The 17,381-nt window shown below is 46.1% G+C and overlaps 1 protein-coding gene across 4 annotated transcripts in view; it reads right to left on the bottom strand.

The window, feature by feature from the left end:
- Positions 1-17,381, bottom strand: part of ATL3 (atlastin GTPase 3) — a 182,168-nt gene that overhangs the window by 117,921 nt on the left and 46,866 nt on the right. For all 4 annotated transcript variants that reach the window (XM_063944901.1, XM_063944902.1, XM_063944900.1 and 1 more), the window contains exons 3-6: positions 7,677-7,820; positions 7,453-7,557; positions 6,990-7,040; positions 6,479-6,535 (exon numbers count right to left, since the gene is read on the bottom strand). In XM_063944901.1, coding sequence (XP_063800971.1) covers positions 6,479-6,535; positions 6,990-7,040; positions 7,453-7,557; positions 7,677-7,820 — 357 coding nt within the window. The remainder of the gene's footprint in view (positions 1-6,478; positions 6,536-6,989; positions 7,041-7,452; positions 7,558-7,676; positions 7,821-17,381) is intronic.

Raw genomic sequence — 17,381 nt, forward strand, 5'->3', positions numbered from 1 at the left:
AGATCACTTAAGAAAAAATAGTAAGACTATAAAAATAAAATAAGTAAGCTTAGGGCTGCTAAAAACCAGCAGCCCTCTGACCATGGTCCGGCTCCTGCCGCACCAAACAAAAAACTGATTTGCCTGAGCCAGGAGGTGGGGATATATGGACGGGGCCGTTGCATGCTGGGAGGCCAAAAAGCTTTGACCGATTGGTGCAAATCCGCTGTCGCTTCATCATATCCCAATGTTAACCTGTGGATAACCTGTGGACCCTGCCGGAGAAATATTGCAATTATCAGTAAGTAGTGTATTCTAATTCTACCACTAGGTGGTGGGCTAAACCCGTTAACCAAGATAGAACTATCACAAGTATTAACTAAAGTTTGCAAGTAATTTGTTAATCTGCAGATAAAATGTAACAACGATATGAGATATACAGTATTTGAAATTCTAACAAGTGATATCTAACATAAACTGCTCTTTTGTTTGCCTGTAATAATAATCTGTCAGGATAATCATCTGTACATAACAATAATGATAAGTATTCTCATGTATAAAGAGAGTAGGCGGTAAATACTAAAACATATGATAAAGCCATGGCCCTCATTCCGAGTTGTTCGCTCGCAAGCTGCTTTTAGCAGCATTGCACACGCTAAGCCGCCGCCCTCTGGGAGTGTATCTTAGCTTAGCAAAATTGCGAACGAAAGATTCTCAAAATTGCGAATAGAAATTTCTTTGCAGTTTCTGAGTAGCTCGGGACTTACTCTGCCACTGCGATCAGTTCAGTCAGTTTCGTTCCTGGTTTGACGTCACAAACACACCCAGCGTTTGCCCAGGCACTCCCCCGTTTCTCCAGCCACTCCCGCGTTTTTCCCAGAAACGGCAGCGTTTTTTCACACACTCCCATAAAACGGCCAGTTTCTGCCATGAAACACCCACTTCCTGTCAATCACATTACGATCACCAGAACGAAGAAAAAACCTCGTAATGCCGTGAGTAAAATACCAAACTTCTTAGCAAATTTACTTGGCGCAGTCGCAGTGCGAACATTGCGCATGCGCAATTAGCGGAAAATCGCTGCGATGCAAAGAAAATTACCGAGCGAACAACTCGGAATGACCACCAATGAGCAGTAGTTAAGCACAACAAGAGGAATGATAATACCTTATCTTAAAAAAAAACCATCAATGGTATGTAGGTAAAACAAGCAAGTTTCTCAGCATATACTGTATAATCACCTGCTTTCCATGGACACTTAATATTTCAGTAATATCAATAGCCCCTGATTGACCAGTTTAACAGGTATGAACCAAACAACAGTGACAGAATTTGTTGTAAAGTCCAGGTAAAACTCCGTCGGTACCAGCCTCAGAGGCAACAATGAGAAAGGAGTTATGGAGACTTGCAGTGTCCCAATGTTTAAGTAATTGTCTCATATCAATTAAAGTTTGTGTAAAGTCCCCCCCAAAAAAATCACCTCAGAGTCAAACTGCCCAGGCAAGGTACTAGAATGTAAGCTCTCACGAGTAGGGCCCTCTTCCCTCATGTGCTTATCCTTTTCTTACTTTAATAATCCTCAACTGCCCAGATCGTGCAGTTTTTTGGCCACCTGGAACTTATCTCTATGTTGTTTACTGGTGTAGTTATGCTTAGTTACCCTGTACTTGTCCTATATTGTCTTCAACTGTAAGTCACTGTTTTCCTGTTTTGATTATGTGCACATGTACTCTGTAACTGGGCGCTGCGGAACCCTTGTGGCGCCATATAAATAAAGGATAATAATACTAGTAAAGATGATGAGGTAGAAAGCAAGGGAAAGATATGGAATGAGAAGGTATAAAAGGGCAGAAGGGGTAACACAATAGGAGGCGATGGCTAAAAATAGAGGTAAGAAAGGAATATTAAGATGTTAGTAGTGGAGGAATGGGGAGAACAACAGAGTTAATACCTGGGGAAGGAGAAGCCTCCTTCTAAATTATCAGCCCACGCTTTGGAGTCAGCAATCCTCATGAGCTGGCGGCAGGCTTGTTTGTCAGGGGCTTTTTGTTCCAAACTCCCACATACTGTATGGCAACAGGTAACGCCAGCAGTCAGCCTGTGAGGAATCTCTGCCATCTGTGGAGGGGCTCCGCTGCAGGTGTGTGCCGGAAGATATCCACCCTACGGTCCGTCTAGACCCCACTATAAACAAGGCAGCGTTCACCGGAGATCATATGAAGCAGGGCACTCCAACTGCCCGTCGAGCATGGCAATCTTCCAGGCACTGATGAGGAGTCTAAGCTTGCCGTACCTCCGCCTATCCCGGGAATCACCAGGACTGTCTCCACCGCGAGTGCACCCTCACCACATGCAGCCGTGCTCTCACCGCACTCCTCCCTCTATAGGCTTCGCCGCTCCCAGGGTAAGCAAGTCAGGAAATCACCCACTCCACACCTTGGCCCGGATCTGTCACGCCGCGATGCAAAAGTCAGTCTCTCCGTCTGGGACGCCCGGTCACTGGAGAGATGTCCGGCCACCAGGGGAGAAAACCAGGTATTCACCGTCCAGCACTGTACCCGTCTTTTACAAGCATCAAAAAGGAGGTTTAGGGAATAGAATGTTATTTAGAAGCTACGTAAAATCGCCTGTCTGCTAATATTCTATTATTTTGGGGGATTTGTAGGTCGATTTTTTTGTTTGATTTTGAAATCGAATGTTAGTTAATCAGGGGACCCTATATATTAGTCTATGTAAAAGTACCAGTGTTTGATTTTCAACGGGATTCGATTTTATATTTAATTTTACATTCAATTTTGCATTTAGTAATCTCCAAATTGCAAAACCAAACGAAAATCGAATCCAAAAAACACAAAATTAAACATTAGTAGCTAAACCCCTAGTCTGATCGCTGCCAATGGTGGAAGTTTTTGCTGTAATAATGGCAAAACTACTCCCTAGGTTCTTCTGATGACTGACCTGCATATTTTACTACTTTTTCTGGCCACATACTGTATTTGTGTGCTGCATGAAGTACTTGATATTAAACATGAATGCACCTCAATACTCATGATGCAGACATGGCACAATAAGTAGTAGATGTCAGTTATTTCAGTATAGGACACTCAGGTCACTATGACTTCCCACAGCCTGGCTGTACACCACCTCACTTGTTCTCCTTCCAGATGGGCTTCATTTTCAGGCACAGGTGTGAGGTGGGAATAGCCAGGGGTGTATCTAGGGGTTCGACCGCCCCTGGCAAAGTAAGGGGCTGCTGGGCTGCTCCCCCCCCCCCCCTCCCCCTACACACATTTGGAATAAGGTGTGAGTATTGGAAATGGGGCATGGTCTTGTGGGGGAAGGCCGTGGACACAATAGTACTTCCAATTCAAATTATGCCACACAGTAGTGTTCCTTATTCACATTAAACCGCACAGTAGTGTCTCGTATTCCCGTTACACTATCCTTCCCCCCTAACCCACCTTTCCCACAGCCTGACCTTAACCCCCCCCCCCCAAGCCTCTTCAGTGGTGCCTAACCCTAACCCACCCTTCCTAATCTTCCTTCCTGCAGCCTAACCCTAACCCTCCCACCCTCGCAGCTTAACCCTAACCCTCCCACGTGGCTTGCCAGTGTAGACATTGGCACCAACTCGATTCGGATTTTGGCATTCTGCATCGCTATCTATTTTGGGATGCCAGCATCAGCATTCCGAGCAGTTTCGGGATGCTGGCGTCATCTTTCCGACTGCTGGGATGCCAAACACCGGCATCTTGACTGCATCCCAAATGAAATGCTAATGAGCTGCTGTGAGATGAGCCTCAAATGGACCCAGCCATTAACCAAACACCATTAGTTGGATGGTAGAAGTGCTTCCTGTTAGAAGAAACATCAGGGTGCCATCACTTCCAAGATAAAATGGTCAATTATACAATTAACTGGTATACATTTCCTTGAACCTGGCCTTGAAATAGATAAGATATGCATTTTCTTTATTTCACTCAACAAGTTAAAGTTTTCGCTTACTTACTACTTACATCTAGCTTGCATGAAAATCCCAAACACTGCCACTTTTTTTATTATCTTCAACAACAAATAGATTGATAGCACTGTGCTATATAACAATTGCTGTGTACCTGGTGACAGTCTGTAACTGCCGGCTCTGCGCCAGTGTCCGTCAGCACCGCACTGCACTAGTGATAAGACTAGTGTCCGGAAGCACCGCACTTGTAATCAGACTCAAAATAAACTACAGTTCCCAGCAGCCCTTGCTGTCAGGAGCTTCCAGCAACAAGGGCTGCTGGGAGCTGTAGTTTATTTTGAGTCTGATTACAAGTGCGGTGCTGCCGGACACCAGCGCCGCTCCAGCAGTAACAGACTCTTACCAGGTACAGTCTGACAGTACTACTTTTCTACCCTTTGGCCGCGGGTGGCGCCCCCTCCTTGCCTGGCACCCCTGGCGAGTGTCATTCTGGCCAATGGGTAGATACACCCCTGGGAATAGCCAAGCTCTAATTTTTGTACCTGTGGATGCTAGTGTGTAAGTGAATGAGGCTAGAGCAACCGATAGCAATAGAACTTTTTGGCTGAACGATCTCCCAGCAGAACCGCAGGGAGATTGTAAATAGTATTATATATATATATATATATATATATATATATATAAACACATACACATATATACACATACATACACACACACACATGGTGATTAAAAATTCACAGTACACCCTTTTGTTTCAAAAACTGGAAAGGAGGTCGTGTAACATGTCAAATAACATCAGAATTTGCTGAAAAATGGTATTGCTGTAAACAGATTTGAAATAGCAGTTATGGTTCAAAAGTTACAACACTTTTTTTGTTGCAGGTAACTGAAGATTGCTTTGAAAAAAGAGGAGAGAATTTAGGTAATTTTGATGTCTGAAGAACAAAGTATCCATGTCATAGCTGCAGATTTTAACAAACAGCACCCAGAAAGACCTCCAACTTCACATAACACTGTCAGGTGCCTAATTTCCAAATTCCGAGAAACTGGGACTGTGGCTGACAAGTCACGGAGTGGTCGTCCAAATAGTGCTACGGACAAGACAATTTTGGCATCCTTCGTGAAGAGCCCACAACACAGCACACAATGTTTGACATCAAAATGAGCTCAATTCTCTCCATTTTGTCAAAGCCATCTTCAGTTACCTGCAACAAATAAAGTGTTGCAACTTTTGAACCATAACTGCTATTTTAAACCTGTTTGCAGCAATAAACTCTTCAGCAAATTCTGATGTTGTTTGACGTGTTACACGACCCCCTTTTCATTTCAAAAACTGACTTAGATTCAAGATGGCCGATTTCAAGATAGTGCCCATGTTCGGTACATACCCTAAAAGATAGCCCATACACATAATATAAAATATAGAGACACCGGTAAAAACACGCAGCCTCACTTAACACAACTGTGTACGTCCCAAAAGCAATAGATGTTTAAATGTAATTGAATTTGATATTGCTACCTCCTTACCATCAGGCTTCTTCATTGTGAACACTAATATGTATGGATGTATGTATGTATGTATGTATGTATGTATGTATGTATGTATGTATGCATGCATGCATGCATGTATATACATACATACCTGTACTATGTCCACTCTCATTGAGCAAGTTGCATACAAATACAGTGTTCTCCCCAGAATTTTTTTCCAGCCGGGTGGGGGTCTTCGCAATAATAAAGTGTTTAAATCCTGACCTAATACTTATTATACTTAATACTGCACAATTAATTTGTCACAGACACAATTAGGCCCTGCCATAGAATGCTAAGCAGCTCCCAAATAATGCCCCCACTAGTTGGCACCACAAAATGTTAAGCAGCTCCCAGAATAGATAATGCCCCCACAGAATGCTACGCAGCTCCCAGATGCTGCCCTAACTTTCTGGCACCACATAGTTTTATTTATTTTTTAATAGCTCCCAGTGTATACTACATTGAACAGAGAGACAATGAAATTGTGTTCACTGCTGCTCAGTCAGGCGACTGTTCCTGCCTGAACAGGGCGCCCATGCTTTTATTCAGGGGGGAGGGAACGCAGCCCTCACCCTGCACTGTGATAGGCCATGCGCCCACCACAACACTGACCTTGCAGCCAAAGGAGTCCGGCACCTGACACCCGGCACTCTCAACAATTAGACCTTGTTGCAGGTGGACACTGATTCCGGACGGAGCACCCGATGGGAAGATCATGTGACATTGATGTCGGCGTAGCTCAGCCGTGTCACAGTCATGTGATCCTCCCATCGGGTGGTCCGTCCGGAATAAGTGTCCACCTGCAACAAGATCTAATTGGTGAGAGTGCCGAGTGTCAGGGGACTCAGAATCCGTGAGTGCCGGGTGGCATGGCGTCTCTTGCCGGGCTAACCGCCTGAAACTTTAAGCCTTGGGAGAAGACTGCAAATACCTTGTACATCTACATAAAACTTTATTTCATTAATATAAAAGAACTTATAAGATAGGTTGTTGATTTCTTACTTGAAATGGCTTCAAGAAGATCTCATCCATAGCCAGGCGCCCATATTCAGTAAAAAGCTAAAGAATAAGAAACAAAAATAGTGGATTTTGAGCATTTTCTTCATTAGTTTTACATTTTTTTAAAAAGAGAAATGTACAGGTCCCCAACATGTTAATTATTTGTAATAAGCGGCTAGTTTTCAGCTAGAGAGAATATGACATGTAGAAGTGTAATGGATAACAATATTTTCAGAAATTCTTTTGTCTCCCATCACTAAGTATGGAGATCTTGGCCCCACAATTTAATAATGTCTCCTCTCTTCAATTTTGACACCTGCACGATTTGCACCCAGTATAGTCTGCACTGATGATGAGGAAGAGCAGCTAACAGGTGTATGGATAGGGGGTGGATGCCCATCAATAAACTGTTCATTTACATTCTCTTTCAGTTCATGACAGTGGAAGGCAACACTCCACAATAAAATAAACAGACTTTCCCCTATTATGCAAAAAAATATTTGGCTGTACACACCTGAAGTTGTTGTAGATCATCCTCTTGTATGTTCTGGGATAAATTGTAAATCTGTATGGGCAAAGATACCAGGAAGGAATGTTAAACGAAAGGAATGGGCACAAAATAAATCAAGTGATGGAACAAAGACATCAACAAATAAAAATGAAAGGAAAAGGCTTTATCGGAGGAGGCAGGGTCACCAATAGCATATCACCAGGGACATGCACACTTTGGAGGAACAACGCAAATGCTAAGGAACACAAACATAATATATTTCACTTTTCATGGAAAGAGGAGGATATGTTAAAGAGAATAGGACTCAACCCTTAGGGCTACAGGCAGATTAGAACTTCTGTGTTTCTCGCAGAGGAGCCAGCTAGTTTCCCCCAATATCCCTTATGGATGCTAGAGAAATAGAAGTTGATCCAATCAATGGTAGGGATTAATTGGAGTAGAAGATTGCAAACTGAGGTCTACTCACCTGGATGGAGCTCGTCATGGTGCTCAGAGCAAAAATGGTGGCACAGTCCTTGACGGTGGACTGACTGTCAAATGCCCCTTGTGTGTCCATTAGGACCACGGCAACCTGATATGCAGAGAAGACATCGGTTAAAACACGCAGCCGCACTTAACACAACTGTGTGAGCCCCAAAGCAATAGATGTTTAAATGTACGGTAATTGAATTTGATATTGCTACATCTCACCTCCTTACCATCCGGCTTCTTCAAAGTGAACACCTCACTCCAGATTTGTATTCCAGTGGTGTCTGGCTCAGACCCCCCTTTCCAGGAAAACCCAGTAAGAGGTGCATCATCCTGCCCCAGCCAGGTCCCGTGGTTTCCATCCTTCTGCAAAGCACATAAAGCAACAAGCTTGTAAGGTTTTCTGTTTCTGTGTGATTATAGTGTGATGAGCAAAGAAGAAAGGAACGTACATGGGGCAAAGAGTGATAAAGTCGCACTCACCTTTAAAATAAGATTTTACTCACCGGTAAATCTATTTCTCGTAGTCCGTAGTGGATGCTGGGACTCCGTAAGGACTATGGGGATTAGCGGCTCCGCAGGAGACTGGGCACAACTAAAGAAAGCTTTAGGACTACCTGGTGTGCACTGGCTCCTCCCACTAAGACCCTTCTCCAGACCTCAGTTAGGATACTGTGCCCGGAAGAGCTGACACAATAAGGAAGGATTTTGAATCCCGGGTAAGACTCATACCAGCCACACCAATCACACCGTATAACTCGTGATACTATACCCAGTTAACAGTATGAAATATAACTGAGCCTCTCAACAGATGGCTCAACAATAACCCTTTAGTTAGGCAATAACTATAAACAAGTATTGCAGACAATCCGCACTTGGGATGGGCGCCCAGCATCCACTACGGACTACGAGAAATAGATTTACCGGTGAGTAAAATCTTATTTTCTCTGACGTCCTAAGTGGATGCTGGGACTCCGTAAGGACCATGGGGATTATACCAAAGCTCCCAAACGGGCGGGAGAGTGCGGATGACTCTGCAGCACCGAATGAGCAAACTCTAGGTCCTCCTCAGCCAGGGTATCAAACTTGTAGACTCCTACAAAAATGTTTTAACCCAACCAAGTAACAGCTCGGCAAAGTTGTAAAGCCGAGACCCCTCGGGCAGCCGCCCAAGAAGAGCCCACTTTCCTCGTGGAATGGGCTTTTACAGATTTAGGGTGCGGCAGTCCAGCCGCAGAATGTGCAAGTTGAATCGTGCTACAGATCCAGCGAGCAATCGGCTGCTTAGAAGCAGGAGCACCCAGCTTGCTGGGTGCATACAGGAGAAATAGCGAGTCAGTTTTCCTGACTCCAGCTGTCCTGGAAACATCTACTTTTCAGGGCCCTGACTACATTCAGTAACTTGGAATCCTCCAAGTCCCAAGTAGCCGCAGGCACCACAATAGGTTGGTTCACATGAAAAACTGATACCACCTTAGGAAGGAATTGGGAACGAGTCCTCAATTCCGCCTTATCCATATAAAATACAGATAAGGGCTTTTGTATGACAAAGCCGCCAATTCTGATACACGCCTGGCCGACGCCAAGGCCCACAGAATGACCACTTTCCACGTGAGGTAGTATAGCTCCACGGATTTAAGTGGCTCAACCCAATGCGACTTCAGGAAATCCAACACCACGTTGAGATCCCATGGTGCCACTGGAGGCACAAACGGGGGCTGACTATGCAGCACTCCCTTAACAAAAGTCTGAACTTCAGGCAGTGAAGCCAGTTCAATTTTTGGAAGAAAATCGATAGAGCCGAAATCTGGACCTTAATGGAACCCAATTTTAGGCCCATAGTCACCTCTGACTGTAGGAAGTGCAGAAATCGACCTAGCTAAAATTTCTCCTTTGGGGCCTTCCTGGCCTCACAGTACGCAACATATTTCCGCCATATGCGGTGATAATGGTTTGCGTTCACTTCTTTCCTAGCTGTAAATAGCGTAGGGATAACTTCCTCCGGAATTCCCTTTTCCTTCAGGATCCAGCGTTCAACCGCCATGCCGTCAACGCAGCCGCGGTACGTCTTGGAACAGACAGGCCCCCTGCTGCAGCAGGTCCTGTCTGAGCGGCAGAGGCCATGGGTCCTCTGAGATCATTTCTTGGAGTTCTTGTTACCAAGCTCTTCTTGGCCAACCCGGAACAATGAGTATAGTTCTTACTCCTCTCCTTCTTATTATTCTCATTACCCTGGGTAAGAGAGGCAGAGAAGGGAACACATACACCGACTGGTACACCCACAGTGTTACCAGAGCGTCCACAGCTATCGCCTGAGGGTCCTTGACCTGGCGCAATATCTTTGTAACTTTTAGTTGAGGCGGGACGCCATCATGTCCACCTGTGGCCTTTCCCAACGGTGTACAATCATTTGGAAGACTTCTGGATGAAGTCCCCACTCTCCCGGGTGGAGGTCGTGTCTTCTGAGAAAGTCTGCTTCTCAGATGTCCACTCCGTGAATGAACACTGCTGACAGTGCTAACACATGATTTTCCGCCCATCGGAGAATCCTTGTGGCTTCTGCCATCGCCATCCTGCTTCTTGTGCCGCCCTGTCGGTTTACATGAGCGACCGCCGTGATGTTGTCTGACTGGATCAGCACCGGCCGGTGTTGAAGCAGGGGTCTAGCCTGACTTAGGGCATTGTAAATGGCCCTCAGTTACAGAATATTTATGTGTAGGGAAGTCTCCTGACTTTTCCATAGCCTTGGAAATTCCTTCCCTGTGTGACTGCCCCCCAGCCTCGAAGGCTGGCATCCGTGGTCACCAGGACCCAGTCCTGTATGCCGAATCTGCGGCCCCCTAGAAGATGAGCACTCTGCAGCCACCACAACAGCGACACCCTGACCCTTGGAGACAGGGTTAACCGCCGATGCATCTGAAGATGCGACCCGGACCACTTGTCCAACAGATCCCACTGGAAAATCTTTGCATGGGACCTGGCGAATGGAATTTCTTTGTAAGAAGCTACCATCTTTCCCAGGGCTCGCGTGCATTGATGCACCGACACCTGTATACGTATTAGGAGGTCTCTGTCTAGAGACAACAACTCCTTGGACTTCTCCTCCGGGAGAAACCCTTTTTATCCTGTTCTGTGTCCATACCCAGGAACAGTAGACGCGTCGTTGGAACCAGCTGCGACTTTGGAATATTCAGAATCCAGCCGTGCTGTTGTAGCACTTCCCGAGATAGTGCTACTCCGACGAACAACTGCTCCCTGGACCTCGCCTTTATAAGGAGATCGTCCAAGTACGGGATAATTATTTCGGCCATTACCTTGGTAAATACCTCGGTGCCGGGGACAGAGCAACGGCAACGTCTGGAATTGGTAATGACAATCCTGTACCACAATATTGAGGTACTCCTGGTGAAGAGGGTAAATAGGGACATGCAGGTAATCATCCTTGATGTCCAGTGATACCATGAAATTCTCCAGGCTTGCAATAATCACCCTGAGCGATTCCATTTTGAACTTGAACCTTCGTATATAAGTGTTCAAGGCTTTCAATTTTAGAATGGGTCTCACCGAACCGTCTGGTTTCGGTACCACAACATTTTGGAATAGTAACCCCGGCCTTGTTGAAGGAGGGGTACCTTGATTTCACCTGCTGGAAGTACAGCTTGTGAATTGCCGCCAGTACTACCTTTCTCCGAGGGCAGCCGGCAAAGCTGATGTGAGGTAACGGCGAGGGGGAGTCGCCTCGAACTCCAGCCTGTATCCCTGTGGTACTATTTGCAGAACCTAGGGATCCACCTGTGGGCAAGCCCACTGGTCCCTGAAGTTCCCGAGACGCGCCCCTACCGCACCTGTCTCCACCTGTGGAGCCCCAGCGTCATGCTGTGGACTCAGAGGAAGCGGGGGAAGATTTTTGATCCTGGGAACTGGCTGCTGGTGCAGCTTTTTCCTTCTTCCCTTGTCTCTGTGCAGAAAGGAAGCGCCTTTGACCCGCTTGCTTTTCTGAAGCCGAAAGGACTGTACCTGAAAATACGGTGCTTTCTTAGGCTGTGAGGAAACCTGAGGTAAAAAAAATTCTTCCCAGCTGTTGCTGTGGATACGAGGTCCCAGAGACCATCCCCAAACAATTCCTCACCCTTATAAGGCAGAATCTCCATGTGCCTTTTACAGGAAGCATCACCTGTCCACTGCCGGGTTTCTAATACCCTCCTGGCAGAATGGACATTGCATTAATTCTGGATGCCAGCCGGCAAATATCCCTCTGTGCATCCTTTATATATAAGACGACGTCTTTAATATGCTCTATGTTAGCAAAATATTATCCCTGTCTTAGAGTATTAATATTATCTGACAGGGTATCAGACCACGCTGCAGCAGCACTACTTATGCTGAGGCAATTGCAGGTCTCAGTATATAACCTGAGTGTGTATATACAGACTTCAGGATAGCCTCCTGCTTTTTATCAGCAGGTTCCTTCAAGGTGGCCGTATCCTAAGACGGCAGTGCCACCTTTTTTGACAAACGTGTGAGCGCCTTATCCACCCTAAGGGATATCTCCCAACGTGACCTATCCTCTGGCGGGAAAGGGTACGCCATCAGTAACTTTTTAGAAATTACCAGTTTCTTATCGGAGGAACCCACGCTTCTTTACACACTTCATTTATTCATCTGATGGGGGAACAAAACACTGGCTGCTTTTTCTCCCCAAAAATAAAACCCCTTTTATGTGGTACTTGGGTTCATGTCAGAAAATGCGTAACACATTTTTCATTGCCGAGATCATGTAACGGATGTTCCTAGTGGATTGTGTATATGTCTCAACCTCGTCGACACTGGAGTCAGACTCTGTGTCGACATCTGTCTGCCATCTGAGGTAACGGGCGTTTTTTGAGCCCGATGGCCTTTGAGACGCCTGGGCAGGCGCGGGCTGAGAAGCCGGCTGTCCCACAGCTGTTACGTCATCCAGCCTTTTATGTAAGGAGTTGACACTGTCGGTTCCACCTTTCCATCCACTCTGGTGTCGGCCCCACAGGGGGCGACATCCCATTTATCGGCCTCTGCTCCGCCTCCACGTAACCTTCCTCATCCAACATGTCGACACAGCCGTACCGACACACCGCACACACACAGGGAATGCTCTGACTGAGGACAGGACCCCACAAAGTCCTTTGGGGAGACAGAGAGAGAGTATGCCAGCACACACCAGAGCGCTATATAATGCAGGGATTAACACTATAACTGAGTGATTTTTCCCCAATAGCTGCTTGTATACATATATTGCACCTAAATTTAGTGCCCCCCCTCTATTTTTAACCCTTTGAGTCTGAAAACTACAGGGGAGAGCCTGGGGAGCTGTCTTCCAGCTGCACTGTGAAGAAAAAATGGCGCCAGTGTGCTGAGGGAGAAGCCCCGCCCCTTTTTCAGCTGACTTTCTCCCGCTTTTTCTGGAATACTGGCAGGGGTAATTTTACATCTATATAGCCTCTAGGACTATATATGATGTAGATTTGCCAGCCAAGGTGTCATATATTGCCCTCAGGGCGCCCCCCCCAGCGCCCTGCACCCATCAGTGACCGGAGTGTGAGGTGTACATGAGGAGCAATGGCGCACAGCTGCAGTGCTGTGCGCTACCTTGGTGAAGACCGAAGTCTTCTGCCGCCGATTTTCCGGACTCTTCATGCTTCTGGCTCTGTAAGGGGGACGGCGGCGCGGCTCCGGGAACGAACACCAAGGTCGGGTCCTGCGGTCGATCCCTCTGGAGCTAATGGTGTCCAGTAGCCTAAGAAGCCCAAACTACCACCTGTTAGGTAGGTTCGCTTCTTCTCCCCTTAGTCCCTCACTGCAGTGAGTCTGTTGCCAGCAGATCTCACTGTAAAATAAAAAACCTAAATATACTTTCTTTCTAGGAGCTCAGGAGAGCCCCTAGTGTGCATCCAGCTCAGCCGGGCACAAGAATTTAACTGGGGTCTGGAGGAGGGTCTTAGTGGGAGGAGCCAGTGCACACCAGGTAGTCCTAAAGCTTTCTTTAGTTGTGCCCAGTCTCCTGCGGAGCCGCTAATCCCCATGGTCCTTACGGAGTCCCAGCATCCACTTAGGACGTCAGAGAAAGGTTTTTCCCTAACAACAGATGAGTAAAATTCTCTTATTCAAAGGTCAAAGGGGTCAATTCAACTAGAAGTACTACAACTATACGTGTGCATATACATCATGTGCCCCACTACTTTCCATCCACCAGCACAGCCTTCATCACCAATATAGGTAGTTACACCTACCCTACGCTGGGTGCAAGAAACCCACCAGAATAGGAAGCAACTCTGGCTACACGCCCACAACACTGTTCTCTTCCGTTCGTACTCTCATTTGCTGCACAGTTGACAACCTGGAACAGCCCATTCACATACGGAGAAGAACGTCTAAGATCAGTTTTACTCAGAATCACCCAGAGATCCAAAAAGGTGTATGTCCGCTATGACACTTGCGCAGTCTATTAAAATTCCCTAGATGTGGATGCATATGGATCCTATATTTGGCTAATTAATCATTTCTACTCCTTGTATTAAACATCAAGCACAGCTTAGAGCAGTTAATAACTATTCAAAGATCACCTTAGCTAATGAGGTAATTGTACTTCAATGTGTATACACAAAGTTATTTTTCTAAATCATTTAAATGGTAGTTTAAAAACTTCATAAATTGTAAACAAAAATAAACAAACACCATATGTATGAATTGTCACAGCAATATTGTAGTCTATAGTTTACCGTGTTTTTTTTTTTTTTTGTCTCCAATATGAAGCCACACTACACAAACACTAAGGGAACAATCAGGCCAGCAATGTAGTAATGTCAAATCACTGTTCCGCTGTGTGCAAATCCTGACTGTCTAGCAGTGATACAACTGGAGAAAGTTTGCCCAGGGCTACAGGTTCCTTTTCACAGCCCCAAATGAATGTGGAACAGCAGAGGGACAATGGGGTGAGTGGGAGGATTATGCTTCTGATTGATCCTTCCACCAACAACCCTTTTCTGCCGCTGATTTTAAAGTGGAGAACAAAATAAATTTGCTGATACTATATTAGCTTATACCGCTTTCACATCGATCCCTTTCAGACTGGCAGCACCAACCTGGCATATTGCAGAGTTGGTGACGTGTGTGGAGGCGATGCCTGGAGATCAGATCATCTGCAAGCGCGGCCTGTCCCTATAGTGTTAACGGGTCCCATTGACCTGGCAACCCGTTCACACTGCACTTCAACCTGGGAATAACCTGTTTTTTTCCCAGGTTGAAATACAGGGTCAGTTGATCTGGGAAATTGCAGGATACCCCTTTCACACCATATCATCTTATTTGTGCAATGTGAAAGGGGTATTAGTGGAAGAGAACTGGGAAAAACGTCTGCATGGAACAGGACCCAGGGATCCTTACTAAGGAAATAACCCTGATACTTGTATCTATATACTAGAACTACTGAAATCCATTACTCCTGGGAGTTGGTTTGTAAATAATATTTCAGATGATCTTAATAAGATACGGGATTTCAGTATAGTTTTGTCAATCTTTATTGATTGATAACTATAATAACCGCAGTGACAAATCACTACCTATAACAATTTGATTTCATTCATTACTGGTAAAAAGAAAAGAAAAAACAAAATAGATTATAAAAATAAGATTTTACTCACCGGTAAATCTATTTCTCGTAGTCCGTAGTGGATGCTGGGAACTCCGTAAGGACCATGGGGAATAGACGGGCTCCGCAGGAGACTGGGCACTCTAAAAGAAAGATTAGGTACTATCTGGTGTGCACTGGCTCCTCCCTCTATGCCCCTCCTCCAGACCTCAGTTAGGATACTGTGCCCGGAAGAGCTGACACAATAAGGAAGGATTTTGAATCCCGGGTAAGACTCATACCAGCCACACCAATCACACCGTATAACTCGTGATACAATACCCAGTTAACAGTATGAAATATAAGTGAGCCTCTCAACAGATGGCTCAACAATAACCCTTTAGTTAGGCAATAACTATATACAAGTATTGCAGACAACCCGCACTTGGGATGGGCGCCCAGCATCCACTACGGACTACGAGAAATAGATTTACCGGTGAGTAAAATCTTATTTTCTCTGACGTCCTAGTGGATGCTGGGAACTCCGTAAGGACCACGGGGATTATACCAAAGCTCCCAAACGGGCGGGAGAGTGCGGATGACTCTGCAGCACCGAATGAGAGAACTCAAGGTCCTCCTCAGCCAGGGTATCAAATTTGTAGAATTTAGCAAACGTGTTTGCCCCTGACCAAGTTGCAGCTCGGCAAAGTTGTAAAGCCGAGACCCCTCGGGCAGCCGCCCAAGATGAGCCCACTTTCCTTGTGGAATGGGCTTTTACTGATTTAGGATGCGGCAATCCAGCCGCAGAATGCGCCAGCTGAATTGTGCTACAAATCCAGCGAGCAATAGTCTGCTTAGAAGCAGGAGCACCTAGTTTGTTGGGTGCATACAGGATAAAAAGCGAGTCAGTTTTCCTGACTCCAGCCGTCCTGGAAACAAATTTTCAAGGCCCTGACTACGTCGAGTAACTTGGAATCTTCCAAGTCCCTAGTAGCCGCAGGCACTACAATAGGTTGGTTCAAGTGAAAAGTTGATACCACCTTAGGGAGAAACTGGGGACGAGTCCTCAATTCTGCCCTATCCATATGGAAAATCAGATAAGGGATTTTACATGACAAAGCCGCCAATTCTGACACACGCCTGGCCGAAGCCAAGGCCAATAACATGACCACTTTCCACGTGAGATATTTCAGATCCACAGTTTTAAGTGGCTCAAACCAATGTGATTTCAGGAATCTCAACACCACGTTGAGATCCCAAGGTGCCACAGGAGGCACAAAAGGGGGCTGAATATGTAGCACACCCTTTACAAATGTCTGAACTTCAGGCAGTGAAGCCAGTTCTTTCTGGAAGAAAATCGACAGAGCCGAAATCTGGACCTTAATGGAACCCAATTTTAGGCCCATAGTCACTCCTGACTGTAGGAAGTGCAGAAAACGACCCAGCTGAAATTCCTCAGTAGGGGCCTTCCTGGCCTCACACCACGCAACATATTTTCGCCAAATACGGTGATAATGGTTTGCGGTTACTTCTTTCCTAGCTTTTATCAGCGTAGGAATGACTTCCTCCGGAATGCCCTTTTCCTTTAGGATCCGGAATTCAACCGCCATGCCGTCAAACGAAGCCGCGGTAAGTCTTGGAACAGACAGGGCCCCTGCTGTAGCAGATCCTGTCTGAGCGGTAGAGGCCATGGGTCCTCTGATATCATTTCTTGAAGTTCTGGGTACCAAGCTCTTCTTGGCCAATCCGGAACCACGAGTATCGTTCTTACTCCTCGCCTTCTTATTATTCTCAGTACCTTTGGTATGAGAGGCAGAGGAGGGAACACATAAACCGACTGGTACACCCACGGTGTCACTAGAGCGTCCACAGCTATCGCCTGAGGGTCCCTTGACCTGGCGCAATATCTCTTTAGCTTTTTGTTGAGGCGGGACGCCATCATGTCCACCTGTGGCCTTTCCCAACGGTTTACCAACAGTTGGAAGACTTCTGGATGAAGTCCCCACTCTCCCGGGTGTAGGTCGTGTCTGCTGAGGAAGTCTGCTTCCCAGTTGTCCACTCCCGGAATGAACACTGCTGACAGTGCTAAGACGTGATTTTCCGCCCATCGGAGAATCCTTGTGGCTTCTGCCATCACCATCCTGCTTCTTGTGCCGCCCTGTCGGTTTACATGGGCGACTGCAGTGATGTTGTCTGATTGGATCAGTACCGGCTGGTTTTGAAGCAGGGGCCTTGCCTGACTTAGGGCATTGTAAATGGCCCTCAGTTCCAGAATATTTATGTGTAGGGACGACTCCTGATTTGACCAAAGTCCTTGGAAATTT

This window comes from Pseudophryne corroboree, chromosome 11 (assembly GCF_028390025.1).
Source record: "Pseudophryne corroboree isolate aPseCor3 chromosome 11, aPseCor3.hap2, whole genome shotgun sequence".
NCBI classification, from domain to species: Eukaryota; Metazoa; Chordata; class Amphibia; order Anura; family Myobatrachidae; genus Pseudophryne; species Pseudophryne corroboree.